This window comes from Camelus dromedarius, chromosome 5, assembly GCF_036321535.1.
Source record: "Camelus dromedarius isolate mCamDro1 chromosome 5, mCamDro1.pat, whole genome shotgun sequence".
In the NCBI taxonomy this organism is placed as follows: Eukaryota; Metazoa; Chordata; class Mammalia; order Artiodactyla; family Camelidae; genus Camelus; species Camelus dromedarius.
Genome location: NC_087440.1, coordinates 23163355 through 23181480, shown reverse-complemented (window position 1 = coordinate 23181480; position 18126 = coordinate 23163355). Strand labels below are relative to the sequence as shown.

General features: G+C 35.6%; 1 protein-coding gene across 3 annotated transcripts in view; it reads right to left on the bottom strand.

Moving 5' to 3' along the window:
• Positions 1–18126, bottom strand: part of FSIP1 (fibrous sheath interacting protein 1) — a 178210-nt gene that overhangs the window by 152159 nt on the left and 7925 nt on the right. For 2 of the 3 annotated variants that reach the window (XM_064485747.1, XM_010989336.3), the window contains exons 3-5: positions 13412–13595; positions 9697–9851; positions 8301–8394 (exon numbers count right to left, since the gene is read on the bottom strand). In XM_064485747.1, the coding sequence (XP_064341817.1) occupies positions 8301–8394; positions 9697–9851; positions 13412–13595 (433 nt within the window). The remainder of the gene's footprint in view (positions 1–8300; positions 8395–9696; positions 9852–13411; positions 13596–18126) is intronic. The other variant, XM_031453325.2, reaches the window with a different exon arrangement.

Genomic DNA, 18126 nt, shown 5'->3' with positions numbered 1-18126 from the left:
CCACTGATGAAATAGTTTCTGTAGTGTCATAGGAGAAAATGCAGTGACGAAGTAAAGGCAGGTTGAGCAGGTAGCGCCAGTAGGTGTGGACTATTCTTTCAAGAAGTCTGGCCTTTAAGGAGAGGAAGGATACTGAGTGGTACCTGTTTGGTTGGGAGTAGGCTGAAGAATCAAGGGAGGAGGTCTTACTTGTATGTTTGGTTGGTTTGATGGCTCTTTGATTCTGTTTTAGGGTCAGAAGGTCTAAGCTTGGTAAACTGAAGGGAAGGAGCCAGAAGAGAGATTGAAGCTCCAAGTAAGAGACAGAGTAACTGTCAGATCAGGAGCCACGGGCAGAGTGAAGGGGACGGGACATTACTGACTTTGGCTTTGGAGAAGGAGAGCACCCACTCTCCAGCTAAAGGAAGAGGGAAGGGGGTAGAGGTGCACAGCCAGTGCAGTGGAGAGACAGCAAGAATGTGGAAGGGATTCCCACCCAGCTGGTCCATTTTCTCCAGACATTGAGACTGCCAGGGCCAAGGACCAGCAGAAGAAGATAGGAGGTTAAACACAGGGTAACAATTCAGAAGACTTACTTTGGAGACTTAAGAGAAATTGCTAAGCAATACTGAGAATCCAACAGAGGTTAAAAACCAAAAATCTTCAGCCAGTTAGCAGTTATGTGATTTTTTTACCCTCAGTCCTCGGCAAATCAGAGCAGAAAGAGACTACCAAATTCTCTTGGAATATTAAATCTTAACATCCAAGAGCAGAAGTAACATTTACATGAATTTCACAGAAAAGCACTTTGAGAGAGGTATTTGCAAATTTTGAGAAGCCTATTTGATTAAAAGGCCACTGTTTTGTGCTTACATGCACTTAAAAATTTGGAGCTGGAAGCATAAGAGGTAAATGTGACAAAGGCAAAAAAGAAGCAGCTCTATCTAAACAATGATAACAAACAACCCTATCACTAGCTGTACTGAACCTTATCTCTGTCCATCAGATAAATGCTAAAAAAAACTATGGGGAAACCTCTGGAATGGTAAAGAGGTTTGAATTCATAACAATTCTCTAGAAAAACTTTAAAGAGATCCCTCGAAAATGAGGTGGGACAGGCTTCTTAAATATTTCTGAGATCTCTAGCAAGTGTAATACTGTCTACTTCAAAACCTCAGTACTTGAGGTTATCTCTGGTTTATTAAGTCCAAATGGGTAAAAATCCATTTAATGTAGTTTTTATCTTCCTCTTGGAGTCAAGGCCTCATTTGTGTTTAGTATCTATACATAAAACTAACTTTTAAAAAGCAAGTATCTTTTTTTTTTTGCTGTTGGTTATTTGTGATGTTAGAAGAGCACTAGGATGTATTTTGTGTTTGGGGTGATGGAAAATAGGTTGGAAATTGCCATTCTGCCACTGGCCTAAAGTCCCTCAAGTTACTCCTAAGTGAGAAGTGATGGAAAAACAAAATAAAACAACAAAAAAACTTTTAAAATTTTTAATTTAAAAAAAAAAACAAGAAAAAACAAAAACAAAAAAAAGTAGATGTCAAAGAAACAACTGAGAGAGATGAAGAATAATCATCCTAAGATTTCTCCCTTTGTTTAAAGGGAAAAAAGAAGAAGAATGGTAGAAAATAGGGTTTGGTACATTTGTAAATGTGTGTTTAAAGTTCAAACAAACTATGTTAACAAAGGAGGAAGGGCAGGGAGGAATAAATTAGAGGAGTATGGGATTAACAGGCACATTATTATATATAAAATAGATAAACCTACCATATAGCACAGGGAACTATATTCAATTTCTTGTAATATCATATAATGGAAAAGAATCTGAAAAAAATAAATACATATGTGTGTATATGTATAACTGAATTGCCTTGGTGTACAACTGAAACTAATATTGTAAAGCAACTATACTTTAATTTAAAAAACCAAATTAAAAAAAAAAAATCTTCTCCCCTCAATAAATAAATAAAGTTCAAGTCCAAATAACTCTGTCCCTAAATCCTTCAAGAAACTCTTCTGAAGTACTATTTTAACTAGATGCCGCCACCTACTGGACAGTTGACAAAGGCTTTGCGCTTTCCTGGTAGCAGAAAAAATGATCATGGAGGAAAACAGAGCAAAAGATTTGTTTTCACAATAAGCCTTATGGGAACATTTCACTTTAAAATTTATGACTATACATAGGCTTGATCAAACTAATTTTTTAATTTTTATATTTTTAATTAAGAGGAGTGAGTAGCCGAAGTTCAGGGAATAACCTGGGAAAGAAACAAATCTCAGAATGGAACAGATATAAGCAATTTCACACCATTTTAGATATGCGGCCATGTTGTAATCATAGAAGTAGAAGACTTTCAAAAATCAGTGCTATGGAGTCAAATCGGACTCTTACATTTCTATTCATTCTTTTATACATCTTTCATATATGCTATTAATACATTTCATAAACTGAAGATTCCCAAAGTTAACTCTTTTGGAATAAGGTAATAATTATGTTATGTAAAATGTGAAAAATGCATAATTAGGCTAATAATGTAGTCTATGGTAAATCTCTTAAGGTTTTTAAGATTTTTAAAAATCAGATATGTGTGACTTCTGAATACATGTCTATGACGTAAAGAGCCAGCAAGAAATTTCACTAAGGAATTCACCTTCTATAAAAGACCAATCATCAAAAAAAAAAAAAAAACCCTAATTAAAATGAAGAACCAGGAATACAATAATGTTGTCTCTTCAGTCTAGTGAACTGCTCGAGTGTGAGCTAGAGACGAGACAGACAAGAGCAAGAATTACGGGCAACAGACACTGGGTTTATCCAGCAGTGTCTTTGATTCCCATTTCCTTTTACATCCATCCTACTTTCACATATTATTTGCTCTGTGCACAATAAACACTGCCAGTACATAACAACTAACTAAGAATTAGGAATCTAAAAACTGAAACCCATTGTGACAATATTTAAAGCAATGACTCTCTCTAAACATTGCTTCCAAGCCTCTGATAACTCCAGCTTTCAGCTCATGAAGTCAAACTAATTTCCATGTAGGACATTAGTAGTAATCTAACATTACTGTAAATGTCTACAGAGCCTACGGTAGTCATGGGACTCCAGAGATAAAATTGTGAGTTCCACAGGTTTATACCTGCCATGAGCTTTAAAAATTAAATGTTTTCAGTGTCTGTGAGTCTGTTTCTGTTTCGTAAATAAGTTCATTTCTGGTTTTATTTTTTTTAGATTCCACATATAACTGATATCATATGGCATTTTTCTTTCTCTTTCTGGCTTACTTCACTTAGAATGACAATCTCCAGTCCCATTCATGTTGCTACAAATGGCATTATTTTATTCTTTTTTATGGCTGAGTGGTATTCCATTGTATAAATATACCACAACTTCTTCATCCAGTCATGTGTCGATAGACAACTATTTAGGTTGTTTCCATGTCTCACTGTTGCCAGAGGGGAAAGGGGGTGAGAAGGGATAAATCGGAAGTTCGAGATTTGCAGATACTAATTACTATATATAAAACAGATAAATAACAAGTTTCTACTGTATAGCATGCAGAACTGGATTCAATATCTTATAGCAACCCATAATGAAAAAGAATATGAAAGGAATATATGTATATATAGGTATGACTGAAACATTATGCTGTACACCAGAAATTGACACAACATTGTAAACTGACTATACTTCAATTTAAAAAATATACAGATAATTAAATATTATTAAAAAATTAAATGTATTCGATAGTTCGGATTTGTTTGTGAAGAAAAGCCAGCTGAGAACAGAAGTCTTGCCCTCCAGGGCCAAAAGTTCACTCAGTAGTGAACTCTGTGACTGAAAAGGCTAATGTCAAAGGGCCACCATCAATCCCCGTCCAGAGTGGCCTGTTTTACAGTCTTTGCTTTAGAGTCAGCCACAAGCAGGTATGGCTTCTTAGAAATGCCTCACTGGAGAAATAAGCGTTTAGCTCCTCCTTTCTAAAATACAGATGCTGAGATACTATTACATCCAGAATCACATTCCTGACACTGTCCATGTTCTTTCATTAGAATAAGGAGTGTAGTCTGAATTCTAGGAAGGTGTACAATTACTGAGAGACAGTAAAGAAAGTATAAGAAGCTGTACTTTTTGAGAGAGATTATCTTCATACAATAGTCTTCAGACATTTAAATTAGTAAAAACACATTTTATAAGCTATAGGTTTCAAGTGTTCTGCAGTCTTTTTTCTTAAATAATGTCATTGCTGAACAACTTTCACAGAGAAAAACAAGCTTAAGAAAAACATGTTATTCCAAAAACCTTTCTGAAAAAGACAACAATATATCTGTCCTAATAAAAGGTATGACAAAGCTATGATAAAACAATACTAGTATCAGCAGATAGAAATATTAATGGAAAAGAACCGAAAGCTTAGAAAAATAGATCCAATTAGTGCATGATAAAATTAGCATTCCAAATAAGTGGGAACTATGGATTACCCAATAAAAGGTCTTCAAATAACCAGTAACAAGTTGGAAAAAAAAAAAAAAACTTAATAGTATACCTCATATGTGACACCAAAACAAATTCAAAGTAGATTGACATTTTAAATTATTCCATAAAATAATAACAGTACTAAAGGAAACCACAGGTACATTTTTATATAATCTGAAAGTGGAAAAGGCCTTTTTGTAAGCAGAGCAACAATTAACGATAACATAAAAGAAATGACTGGTTTAACTAATACAAATGTTAAGAAATACCATAAAACAAAAGAAAAATAAGTTAGAAAAAAGTATTTTTGATACTTCTTACAAAGAATTAGTATCCTTAATATGTCAAGGAATCCTTCAAATCAATAAAAAGGAACATTTTACTTTATAAAAGAACAAGTAGTTCATAAAATGTGAAATGAAAAAATAAATATTCAACTTGCCTGATTATCAGAGAGATACAAATTACCATGAGTCCATTTTCAATTAACAAAGCTTTAAAACAAAGTCCAATGTTGCAGCAGGTATAGGAAAATAATGCCTCAGATACAGTGTTAGTGGGAAGCTAAATTGGTATAACCTTTCAGTAAATCAGTATGGATAAAAATCTTTAAATTTAAAGTCCAATTTCTTTGACTAAGTAATTTCTCTTAGAGGAATTTATTTAAAGATGTATATTAGGTTCCTGTAACTGTTGTCACAAATAAATGCAAACTTGGTTGCTTAAAACAATAGAAATGTATTCTCTCACAGTTCTGGAGGCCAGAAGTCTGAAATCAAGGTGTCAGTAGGGCCACACTCCCTCCAGGGGCTCTAGGAAAGATTCTGTTCCCTGCCTCTTCCAGTCTCTGGTGGTGCCAGCATTCCTTGGCTTGAGGCCACACCACTCCACTCTGCCTCCATCTTCACATCACCTTTTCTCTTCTCTGTATCTCTTCTCCCTCTGCCTCCTTCTTATGAGAATATTTATGATGGCATTTAGGGCCCACCTTCATATTCGAGGGTTATCTCCTCATCTTAAGATCCTGAACTTAGTCATATCTGCAAAGACCCTTTTTCTAAATAAGATAACATTCACAGCTTCTAGGGATTCGACATGGATATCTTGGGGGGAGGGGTGCATTTTTTTGGCCTACCACAAAAGGTAATAAGGAAATAATTGCCTAATAATGTTACTGCAGCATTGTGTATAATTGAAAAAAAAACTGGAAAACAAAGGAAATAATCTACATGTTTAACAGGGTATTAGTCAAGCAAATGATGGTACAACCATATAGTGAATTAATATACAGTCACTGAAAATAATGTTGATGAAAATAACTCCAGTTACCTATTGTTACATAAAGTCACCCAAAATTTAGGGACATAGAGTAATAATTACTGCAGGCAAAATTTACTGATGGATGCTAATATTAGTGAGTGAAAGTTTGGAGAGGACCAGGATATTTGCATAGGCTTAAAGCATCTCCCCCAAGATATTTATTAACTGCAAAAGGAAAACAGTAACTTTGCAGTGGACAAAGCTGGCAGACACCACCTCAACCAAGTTTTGGAGGTTAACATTACCAGTAATAAAATATATCAACATTAGGTACCCTGAGTGTGATCAACTGAGAAAATGCAACTTCTGGGGTATTCTTGACAAAAATGCTTAACCATCATCTAATCGAGAGAAAACATCATACAAACCGAAATTGAAGGATATTTTACAAAATAACCAACCAATATTCTCCAAATGTGTCAAGACCATGAAAGATAAGGAAAGACTGAGGAACTGCGAGAAACTGGAGAAGACTAAGGAGACATGACAACTCAATGCAATATGTGGTCCTGGATCAGATACTAGAAAATAAAAGGGACATTGGAGGAAAAACTGATGAAATTGGAAGAAGATATTCCAATAATGAATAATATTGTACCGATATTAATTTTTTAACTTTGATCATTTGACTGTGGTTATACAGGATGCTAACATTAGGGGAAGCTGGGTGAAAAGTGTATGGGAACTCTATGTATTATTTTGTAACTTTTCTGTAAGTTTAAAATTATTTCTAAATAAAAAGTAAAAACAAAAATGTAGTGGCATAAAACAATGACTATTTTACTATGCCCATGATTCTGTGGGTCAGTCAGCTGAGGGGCATGGCAGAAACAATTTATCTCTGTTCCATTATGAATGGGGCCTCAGCTGGGGTGGCTGCATTTGGCTGAGGACGTCTGGAGAAGCTCCATGAGGGCCACCCACAGAGCCTTGGCTATTCTCTACACCATCCTCGCTAGGGATGAAATGTGCAAGGTTGCTCCTTCATTCATACCTCTGGTGACTTCACTGAAGTCAGTGTATTAATTTTCTAGGGCTTCTGTAACAAAATACTATAGACTGGGTGACTGAAAATAACAGAAGTTTATTCTGCCACAGTTCTGGAATCTAGACATCTGAAATAAAGGTGTTGGGAAAACCATGCTCCCTCTGAAGTCACTAGGGAAGAATCCTTCCTTGCCTCTTCCTGGCTTCTGGTGGCTCCCAGCAATCCTTGGTGTTACCTGGCTTGTAGCTACATTACTCCAATCTCTGCCTCTAGCGTCACGTGGTCTTCTCCCCTATATCATTGTGTCTCTGTGTCTCCTCTTATAAGGACATGAGTTATTGGATATAGGGCCCACCCTACTCCAGGATAACCTTATCTTAACTAATTACATCTGCAAAGATCCTATTTCCAAATAACGTCACATTCTGAGGTTTCTGGTGGACATGAATGTTGGGGATCATTAGCAAACTCACTATGGGTGGGAACTGGCCAGCATCATTGTCTCTCTGCATAAAAAGAGGCCCACGTAGTTTCTGAGTTCTCAGTGCTGGGTTCGGAAAGAAACCAACCTGAAGGAAATCTCATCCACATCAAAACTCATGCTAAAAAGTTGTAGTAGCCTGAATTGGGTCCTTGGGATTCTAAAATGTTACTCACTTTGTAAAAGACAAATGGATTCTAGGATTCTCAGAGAAATCAGAGGCCCCTGCTTGGAGCCAGCCTAATGCCCAAGCAGTACTATATGACCATTTCCATGATGTAGGTGAAAGGGTTTTAAGTGTCCTGCCAAAAAATACCAACTGCTTCCCAATCACTAAAACATTCAACAGTATATAAGTAGGTTAAAATAGGCTATATGATTCCATAGTACTTCTGCAGAAGAAGAAAAAGAAGAAGGAAGAAGGAAAAGAAGGAGGAGGAAGAGGAGAATCACAAATACACAGCTGACCCTTGAACTACATAAGTTTGAACTGCCCAGGTTCGCTTGGATTTTCAATTGTACAGGGGTCGGTGCTCCTAACCACTACGTTGTTCAAGGGTCAACTGTATATCCACACAAGGAGAAGTAGGAACACATGAGGAGAATTAATTGACTGGTCTCATAAAGCCAGACTGTGAGAGAGCAGGGAAAGGACAAATCAGTAATGGATTTTTATGAAAGGTTGTAGAGGCCTGAGTGAGACACCTCGTGGGATGATCTTAGGCATTCAGGGGACTGTTTGCATAAACTGGGTGTCTACAGGGATCTAAGAGGCACAGGAAGGAAAGGCGAAGACATACTTCGTCTATTTCCCAATTTTTCACTGCCCTGTCCCCCTCACCTTTGAGCAGACACCTAGAAGACTCTGAAACATATCTAAGCTCTGGGTAGTTCCAAATAGTCCTACCTAACATGATGATTTCCTCTAAAGAAGAGTTAAACTCAAAGAAAAAGAAAAAATAATTGAATTGGGAATTTTACTTTAACCCAAATATTCTATGACTCAGACAAAAAAAAAAAAAAGATGAATCAATTTTACTCACCAACAGTTTCTTCTGATGCAGCAGTCAAAGCTAGAAATTTTTTTGTATTTTCCATCTCCTCATTACTTTGCAAAGCTTCATTATTTTTTGCAGACTAATAAAAAAGAAGTAAAATTTTAAACATAGGAAAAGAAGGCAACTATACTTATTGATATTTTTGAAAATTCCAACATGGTTTCCAAACGTGCATATAAATGAGAAGTCTCAGGTTATTTTTATTCCTTTAATTAAGAAATCTGCTAATGTTTCCTGTTCCCTCAAAATTCTATCAATGAATATTCCCAGATAGAGCTGAAATATGTTTATCATTATATGATTACCCTGCTTAAAGTATCTTAAGTTTCTGTTAAACGTTTCTATAACTAATGAGTAACCTAAAGGTACGTCATCAAATTACAATTTCAGACATTTCAAAATTGATGCTATATTTTATCATGATTACAGTTATAATTCATATTTCCAACCCAGTTAAAATTTGCTTTGAGATACAATAGAAATAAGTGATAGGCTAACTTTTTCTGCTAAAAAATTCACACAAATTACTTCTCTAGCTTAAAGCACTGTACTTTATATATTCCTTTTTTCCACCTGGCCATCCAGGGAACCTTGTAAAAATGTATTCTTAATTATCTCATTATTAATTCATCTCATCGTCCAGGAAATTTCTTCAGAAGTCGGTCAGTTAATCAAGGAGGGATTTATCAAAAGCAATAAATCTGTTATTACAATGTTTCTTACCTTAAAAGTGCTCTCCTTTGAGGGGCAAAGTTCAAATATAAGCTAATCGCTATACATGAAGTCAGTACCAACACCTGGTCAACTTCCACCCCTCAATACTACAGAGAACAAAAGGTCCAAGGAGGCCAAGGGAAGTTAATCGAGCACTAGAAATTCATTAAGATAGAAGTAAACAGAGCATAGTCACAAACCACAAGCACTTCACAGCTTCCCAAAGAGGTCTTGACCAGCATGAGAAACAGTCAACTCCCTGCTTGTTTGTCACAAAAGTTTATGCAAATAATAATGATAACCAGGGGGTGAAATTTTTGTGTATTTGTGTATTTTTCTCCAAACTGGAAGCTTGCTGAAGAAAAAGCAGACAAACCTACTTGATAGAAAGTAGGTACCACATCCCTTTCTATTCCAAAGATAGAGAAGCCTCAGCCAGACACAGGTGAGAGAAGCCTACTGTGCTGTCCGCTGTCCATGGGGAGTGAGCACACAAGTGTGGAATGCTGGAATGCTGGAATGCTGCAAAGTCACCTTCTCCAGCTCCAGAAATCCACCTCCCTCACCACTCCCCCACCACATTAACACTACCAGAGTCCACCCTTTTCTTACTCATCTCGGAGGAAGTTGTTTCTTACATGTCAGCATACGGTTTTCCAATTCTTACCTTCAGTTCTTCCCACAGCTTTATTCTCAATTCTAGACCTCGCTTCTTAATTTCTTTTTCTCTACATTGTCTCTTCACCAATATCTTATCAAGCCTCTTCATCTTCTGAATAGCATCTTGAAGTTGAGAATCTAATTCTTTTAATTCAGATTCATCTATATTATGTTGAATGATATAGAAGGAATGAGCTTGAAGTTTAGTAAAGTCTTAAAGCTTTTTCTCTTTCTGTTTTGTTTTTACTATTTGTTCTTTCATTCAACAAATGTTTATGGCTGATGGTAATAACTAGCATTGGTGTCACATATCTTGATTTACAAGGTGTTTTCACATATAATTGTTCATAAAATTATCTAACAACAATGTGAAATACACATTTATCTCTATTTTACTATTGAGATAATGGGGTCCTTTCAAATAGCTAATAAATTCAAACAGCACTGAATTCAGAAGAGGGTCTCATATGAATCTAAGTCCCAAATTCTTTCTCCTTCATTCTGCTATAGCTTCTATATTCATAACTAAAAATAAGGAGTAAGACAAAGACCCTATCCTAAAGTGGCTTCAGACTAGCTGAAAGAGAAGTCATGTACACAAATAGCTACAGCAAAATGTAGCATGTCATTAAGAGACACAGAGTGATTCCAACATGTTAGAAGCAAATTCTAAAAAGTACACCAAAAACAGACTTTAATCTATGTCCCTCCCATTTGTCCTATTTCCTTGAAGTACATAAAAAGGATCTTGAGTTGTGGCTAAATGTTGGTAACTTATTTGACATTAGAACTCTTTAGAACTTCCATCATTCAAGTTTTAACTTATAATTATGATTAATGATATTAATAATTATAATTATCATTATGATTAATGATAATGTTAATAATAGCAGCTAACATTTATAGTTACCTGATAGGCACAGTCTTAAATGCTTTATTTATATGCATTATCTCATTTAACCCTCACCATAAACCAGCAAGATGGCATAATTATCATCCTATTTCACAAATTAGTAAACTGAGGCTAATTTGTAACTGAGTTACATACATGTCCAAGATAAATCATCTTGTATCTAGTAAATGGCAGAGTCAGTTTCCACCCAAATCTGACTCCAGAGCCAAAGCTCTTCACCACCAGGAGACAATTCTTCTGTGAAGTCAGATGAAAGGTGATAATTTGGCAATGAGCATAAATGTTCAGGTTCTAAAGTCTTAGCCACCCAAACTAAATCATTAGAAACGACATATCATGCTAAGGAAAGCCAAATTTTACAACTTTTGAAGATCCAAACAATCCAGCGATGTTTCCTTAAAAGATATCACTTCCTTTTTAAGGAAAATGAGATGTTTTTAGAGGAACAAACAACCAAAAAGAATAATGATCTTACCAATCAGGAGGCTCTACAAATCTTACTGCACACGTACTTGGAATGCAACAGCCTCTAGTTCTAATTCCCAACTGCCAACCCTACCATTCTCAGGCTCTGCATACATACGGAGTCTACACAGCAGGCATTTTGAAGTAACTTATGCAGTACTGAAACAGCAGAAACAAATACAATGTAAATGGGGCCAACAGCTAATTTCAACTCTAGTAAACTGTTTCCTGCTAACTAATCCTGAGTCACCTGGCCTGAGAGCTGGTCCCATCCCAAACATAAATCTAAATCAGTACTTCTCAAAGTTTAGGATCTCAACTTCACTTTACAGCTTCAGAAATTACTGAGAACCCAAAGTAGCTTTTGTCTATGAGTTATACCTATTAACAATTACCATATTAGAAATCAAAACTGAAAAATATTGTATATATGTATTCATTTTTAAATAATAAATGTTATTACTAATTTTATGTTAACATAAATATAACATTTTATGACAAACAACTATATTTTCCAAAATAATCATTGGGAAGAATGGCAAAGCTTTAAATTTTTCATATCTGGATTAATAGAAGACAGCTAGATTCTCACATCTGCTTCTATAGTCAATCCATTGTAATCTGTTGTTTCAGTTAAAAGTATTTAAGAAAATTTGGCCTCACACAGACATGTAGTTGGAAAGGGGAGGAGAAATTTAATAGCCTTTTCAGATAATTGCAGTTATTCTTCTTTGATATTATGTCAAAACTGGACAAGGGCTAGTTTCTTAAAGGTTAGTTGTAATATGAAATCTGTAACCCTATCAGTGAGCTTTTTGTTTTTGCTCCATTAAAATCCATGGATCTATTGTTCATGTTCAATGGATCTTTTACCCTGCATTGGCCATTTGGAAAATAGTGGTTTGCAGAATCATGCAGACCTTCAACATATTAACACATTTCAATACACAATATCAAAAAAAGACATTTGTTAATATTGCCACCAATTTTCATTGGAAAAGTCGAAGTACTGGGAAGCTCATGGTGATATACACAAGTTTTCCAAGATTCTAATTTTTCACTTGAAAGATCAAATTTTACCACCAACAAAAAATACTGTCAGTTGTTTTCCTTTAAGTAATAGGCCCATTTCATTTTTTAAAAATGTCTGCCAAATACCTAAGTTTGAACAATAACAGTTTGTCCACCAGTCATTCTTTCAAGTTAATATGATGTCCCATTAAAAAGTGGCCAATTGAGCTCTCAGCTTCAACTATCACATGAATACTTTTCCTCAACACAATCTTCACATTCTGGTATCCAATAGAACTGTTTTATATGTAGTTCCCATTTTAACACACAGGATAGTAAAAAGATGTGTACTCAAAGGTCAAGAAGAAATAGAAATTAAAATTTTTACTGCTCCATCAAGGACACTCTTAAGTGACACTGGCTATTTCTTTTCTCTGCCCGTGCCTGGTCATGAAGGAGACAATGACTACTAGAACAATTTCATGTCATTGCCTTGATTCACACTAAACCACCAGCAATTTGACCCACCACTGCTTTTGTACCATCAGTGAAACTGTCCATTCAATGGGCAAAAAGGCAAATAGCATTATTTCAGTATTATAATGAATTACATTACTGATCTATCAGTGTTACAATGAAAGTAGTTTTTACTTTGCAGAGCTCCTGAAAGGCTCTCAGAGACTCCCCGCCCCACCCAGGGCTCTGCAGTCCATGTTTTGAGAACTGCTGTTCTGATTCACTCGGACTGGTATTAATTTAATAACCATGAAAAAAGGGAGTCTCTTAAAATCCAAAAGTTATTAAGATTGGTGGGGTATATCTCAGTGGTAGAGTGCATGCTTAGCATGCATGAATTCCTGGGTTCAATCCCCAGTACTTTCATTTAAAAAAATTAAAAATAAAAAGTTTTTTAATTTCTAAAAAATAAAATAAAAGTTAGTAAGATCAAATGAGATTATCCCTTAAAAAGGTATTTATAAATTACAGAATATATTTTATTATGTAATTTTAATCATCAAAAAGATCAAAAAAAATCATGTCATAAAGTGCAGAAATACTTCCTACTGGATTAATCTAAAATGACTACAATAACATTTTACTAAATGACATATTTTATTATTTTTCTATATTATATTATTATTATTTTAAAATACTAAGTGTATTTAAGAACTCAATAGTCTTATAAAAAAGCGATAATTTGCTTGCTCACAAAAAGCATGTCTCTTTTTTTAATTATTATTTCTACTTAGCTGATAAAAAACATATGTAGTTCTAATATTTTAATTAGGGTATCTATAATTATCATCAGCCAATCACCAAGTGATTATCCTACCTGAACATTCAGGGATTATCTGATGTTGAACCAAGTTCAGATCTTCATCTGACCCCTCTTCAGCCAACTGTATTTTCTCAGAGTAGTCTTCCCCTTTATCATCATTACTGTTTCTATTTTCCTCTGTATTATTGCTTTCTGAGTGGCTCTGTTTACCAGAGTTCAAATTGACTGCAGTACCAACCTAAAAATTATTTCCAAAGAGTTTTTAAAAATAATGTATTTGTTAAAAACTTCTAGACTATTTTAACACTAATGTGAGTATATGTGAGGACATACATACATACAGCAACATTAAATTATTCTAGAAATGTAACTTACCTAAATGTAATTTAAACACACATTAAATTTAACATTTGTCAACAATGTAATATGCACCACTCCCCAGCAATTTCTAGCAATAACAGAGAAGGGTCAGGAATCAGTCCCAAAGAGAACGGCTCTGAGGATAAGGCGTGAATAGTCCCTGCTCCCTGAGCTGACACAAGGATGAAGAGTCAAGGGCTAGAGTGGGGTTGTCCAAAACGATAGCCACTAGCCCCGTGAAGCTACTGAACAGCTGCCAAGAGAACAGTCTGAACTGAGATTTGCTTCTCATGGAGTTCTTCAAATCAGAACCATGTTATCTGGTGAATAATTTTTATGCTTGTCACAGTTTTTCTATTTTATTTCGATTTCTCTTTCCATTTTTAGCAAAGTTCATTTTGAAGCCACCAGTTGGTGCAGCTGTGTTTTCCTGAGAGAAGACAAGAACAGACATCCACAGCTGCACCAGGAAAAAACCGGGATCCTAGGGCCCTGATGGCTGTGCCTGGCACTGAGGATCACAGCAGAAGGGAAAACAGCCCACAGGAGAGGGAGAACCTCAGGGAGAGTGGGTCAGCCACTTCTGAGAGGTGTGCCTTTCCCCTCCAACGTAGGGACTGTCTGCTCCAGCCCTTCAGGGTTTAGCCCTTGGTGGCTTTTATGCTCACTCTGCACCACTGTGGTTAACACTCAACCCCTCTAGTCTGTGCCCCCTTGTGAATCTCCAGGACAGACTGTAAATGGTACTGAGAATTAAACTTCCAGGGATACAGGACTGCATGAGCATCTCTGTTCACCTCAGCTAGGACATTAGCCCCAGCAGAACTAAGCTGAGTCAGCGGTATAAAAATCATAGCCAACATTTACTGAGGAATTACTGTTGGCCAGGTCCTGTGCTAAGTACTTTACACACACTGCCCCATTCACTCCTCACAATGATCCTATGGTATAGGCATTACTACCCTTATTTAACAGAAGAAAACAGATTGAGTAGGGAATGAAACTAACGGGAGGCCCAATTTACAAACAAGCAAAACAATGCCTACTTTATGTGATCTTGGAGGTGTTAATGAGGGCTCCCTGTTCAAAAACAAACTTCTGTCAAAGGCCAGATAGAGCCTAAAATTCCATAATAGCCTTGAGGCTACAAAGGTCTGTGAAAATGCTGAAATTGCTGGGAGAGTTCACACAAGCACTGTCAGTAATTTACATCCTGGCATAAATGAACGTAGCCTACCTTTTGCTGAGAATGGGTTTTTATAGAGGGGAAACATAACTAGATATTAGCAATATTCTTGGGTAGCACACTTCAGGATACACAAAGATCTTTCACATATATCATCCTATATGACCCTAACTCTTAGCATGTTCTTATTCTAGGAAGCAATGAGGCAAAAAGATGAAACTAGAGAAGAAAAGGCCAGCATTGCCCATTTCACAGTCTTACCCACAATTCCCGACCCCACCAGCATCAACCATCTTCTCCATCCCATTGTCGACTGGCCTCCCTATTCCTAACCCTCCTGATCTTCTACCCTGTGGCCCAAGTCTATGATTTTTCTTTCTTCTTCATTCTCAAAGCCACATTCAATCTCCCTTTTCCCTTGCTCCACATCCCCCACTTCATACCTCCAAGTCAATCCCAGGAAAAGTAAATACCCTATAAAAACCCTTCCTCACAATTAGATCCCTACCTGAAAGCCATGAGATTTTTACACAAATTACAACTATTGGCTCTTTCAAGAAAAATATTCAGAAGCAACAACAAACCAAAATTCTTAGCATAAGAAATATATCATTACTATAGAAATTTCATTAAAACTCTACTTTCTGCCATACATAAATTTTTGGTAAGAAATTAATAAAAGACAAATGAGCAATAAAACTAATCAAAATTCCACGATTTATTATTTAGACAATGCATAAGGTTTTATAGACACTGAATCATTTGTAAGTAGCAGTCAACCTGCAAGATATCCGTGGCTTTCTTCCCCAACCTAAGACAAACCTTATTGATTTTCCATGAACTTGATTAACATAAATCAGAACTTTAGGAAGGATTGCTTTTGATATAAGTATCAAAGTCCCTGTTGGTTAATAAATATTCTAGAGTTTGAACTACAGCTTAGTAGCTTCAAATAAAATCTGACTTGAAATGATTGCTGATGTTTTCAAGACAGCAATAGTAATCTATGTATTAAAATACATGTGTCAATATTGTGAAGTTGTTGCATTAAAAAGTCATCACCCAGGAATATGTAAATAGAAATACTAATTCTATGCGAATCTAAAATTTGTCAGGTCTTTGTATATTATCCTACCTACATGAAATCATAAAACTACCCTTTTGAATGTGTTGAACATTTATTTTGTGAATACTTACTATATGCCAGACTTTATGCTGAATGGTGTGAATAATAACGTAGGAAGGACGGACCAAATAGCTAAGATGTATTAAATACTTACTAGGTGCTAGTCACTTATAAAATCTTTAGATATTTTACCTCATTTCATCCTCAAAACATGCCTATAAGGTGGATAGTATTATTACTCCTTTGAATAGATGAGGAAACTAGCAGAGAGTCAAATTTGCCCAAAATCACATAAAACGTGGTCAGCGGAGACTAATTAGAACCCATGACTCCTGAGATTAGGCTTATCATCACTATACTTGGGACTAAAGAATCTAAAATTATTTTGAGATTCCAGTTTATGCTATAAGGAAAACTGAATAAACTGAAACCTCCCATCTACTTAGAAATCCATAATTAAACTCATAAGATCATTAGGGAGACTACCAGTGAACAGAAACCAAAAGGAGACTGAAAGCTGGAACAGGAATCTTTTCAATCCTTAAAGTAGCTGCTCAGTGTGGGTGGGGGTGGGAGTGACAAGGAAGGCAAATGAGATTGTGCAGGCCTCAGAAAGCTATGTGCTTGGGCTTTGCCACCCAAGCAGAGATAGGAGACTAGGCCTTGGACCCATGCAAGACAACAGGGAAAGGAACCTTCCCTCTCCTGCTTCATAAAGCTGGATCCCTCAAAAAGGCACATCCTCGGTGAGAGGGTAGACTCGAAAAGCACACCTATCCAAAATCACAGGATGAAAGTACAAAATGTGTCTGGGTTCCAAGTGGGAAATAGTCTTCCCTGAGAATGTGCAACCACAGGGGTCATGCTTCATGTGGGTTTGGATTCCAATTTCTATTATTCCTGGGCTATGGAATGCTTAAAGATGAAACTGAGCAAAAAAAAAAAAAAAAAAAAAAAAAAAAAATTCATGTCAGTGATATCTCTGAGGAATCTGGTAGAAGCAAACAGAAACTTGCTCTGGAAGGCATAGTTTTAAATCAGGCTCCATACAATTCCCAAAATTAAAACTTATATTCCAGAAGTTCAAAAGCCATGAATAAATGACCAACAATAAGCAAGACCATAATAAACAAAGGAACTTAAGACATTAAAAGAAGTTGATAAAGATAATCATATAAATATTTTAAAGGGTATAAAAAAAAAGAATCCAAAAAACACAAGATCAAGATACTGTAAAGAACAGACAGATTGGAAAATAAACCAAAAAGAAATCAAGAAATTTTAAATATATCATTAAGGTTAAAAATTCAATGGATGGATTAACGAGTAGGTTTGCCATAGTATACGAAAGAATTCAAAAATTAGAAAATATATATTGAAAATTCCCCAGCATGAAGAACAGAGAAATAAATGAATTTAAGAAAAATTTTTTAGAGACATGAAGGATAGAAGGGAAAGTCTGGACAGACATTTAATTGCACTTCCAGGATGACAAAATAGAAAAAAAAAAAAAAAGCAGGCAATATTTGAAACCTGTGAAAACACAACGGCTGAGAAGTTTAAAAAAAAAAAAGAAACACACAAATCCTTAGATTGAAGAAGTACTAGTCTCCAGAAGGAGCAATTAAATAAATTAAATAAATCCATACTTAGGTGAGTAACAGTAGACACTAAAGACAAAGAGAAAAAAATTAAAGCAACCAGAGGAAAAATATCTGAACTACACAACCCACACTGGAATAAATATTGGGCTTACAAAAAGCCTTCTCACTGGCAATAAGAGGCCACAAGTATCTAAATGTAAAATATAAAACTATAAAACTTTCAAAGGAAAACATAGAAAAAAATCTTTGGGAACTTGGGTTAGACAAAAGGTTCTTAGATACAACCAGAAAACACAATCCTTAAAAGAAAAAAAATTGATAAATTGCACTTAACAAAATTTTAAATTGCTCTTCAAAAGACAGTTAAAAGAATGAAAAGTCAAGCTACAGGCTGGGAGAAAATGTTTACAAATCATATACCTGACAAAAGATTCTAGAATATATAAAGAACTCTCAAAAGTCAACAGTAAGTAAACAAACACAATTTTTAAAG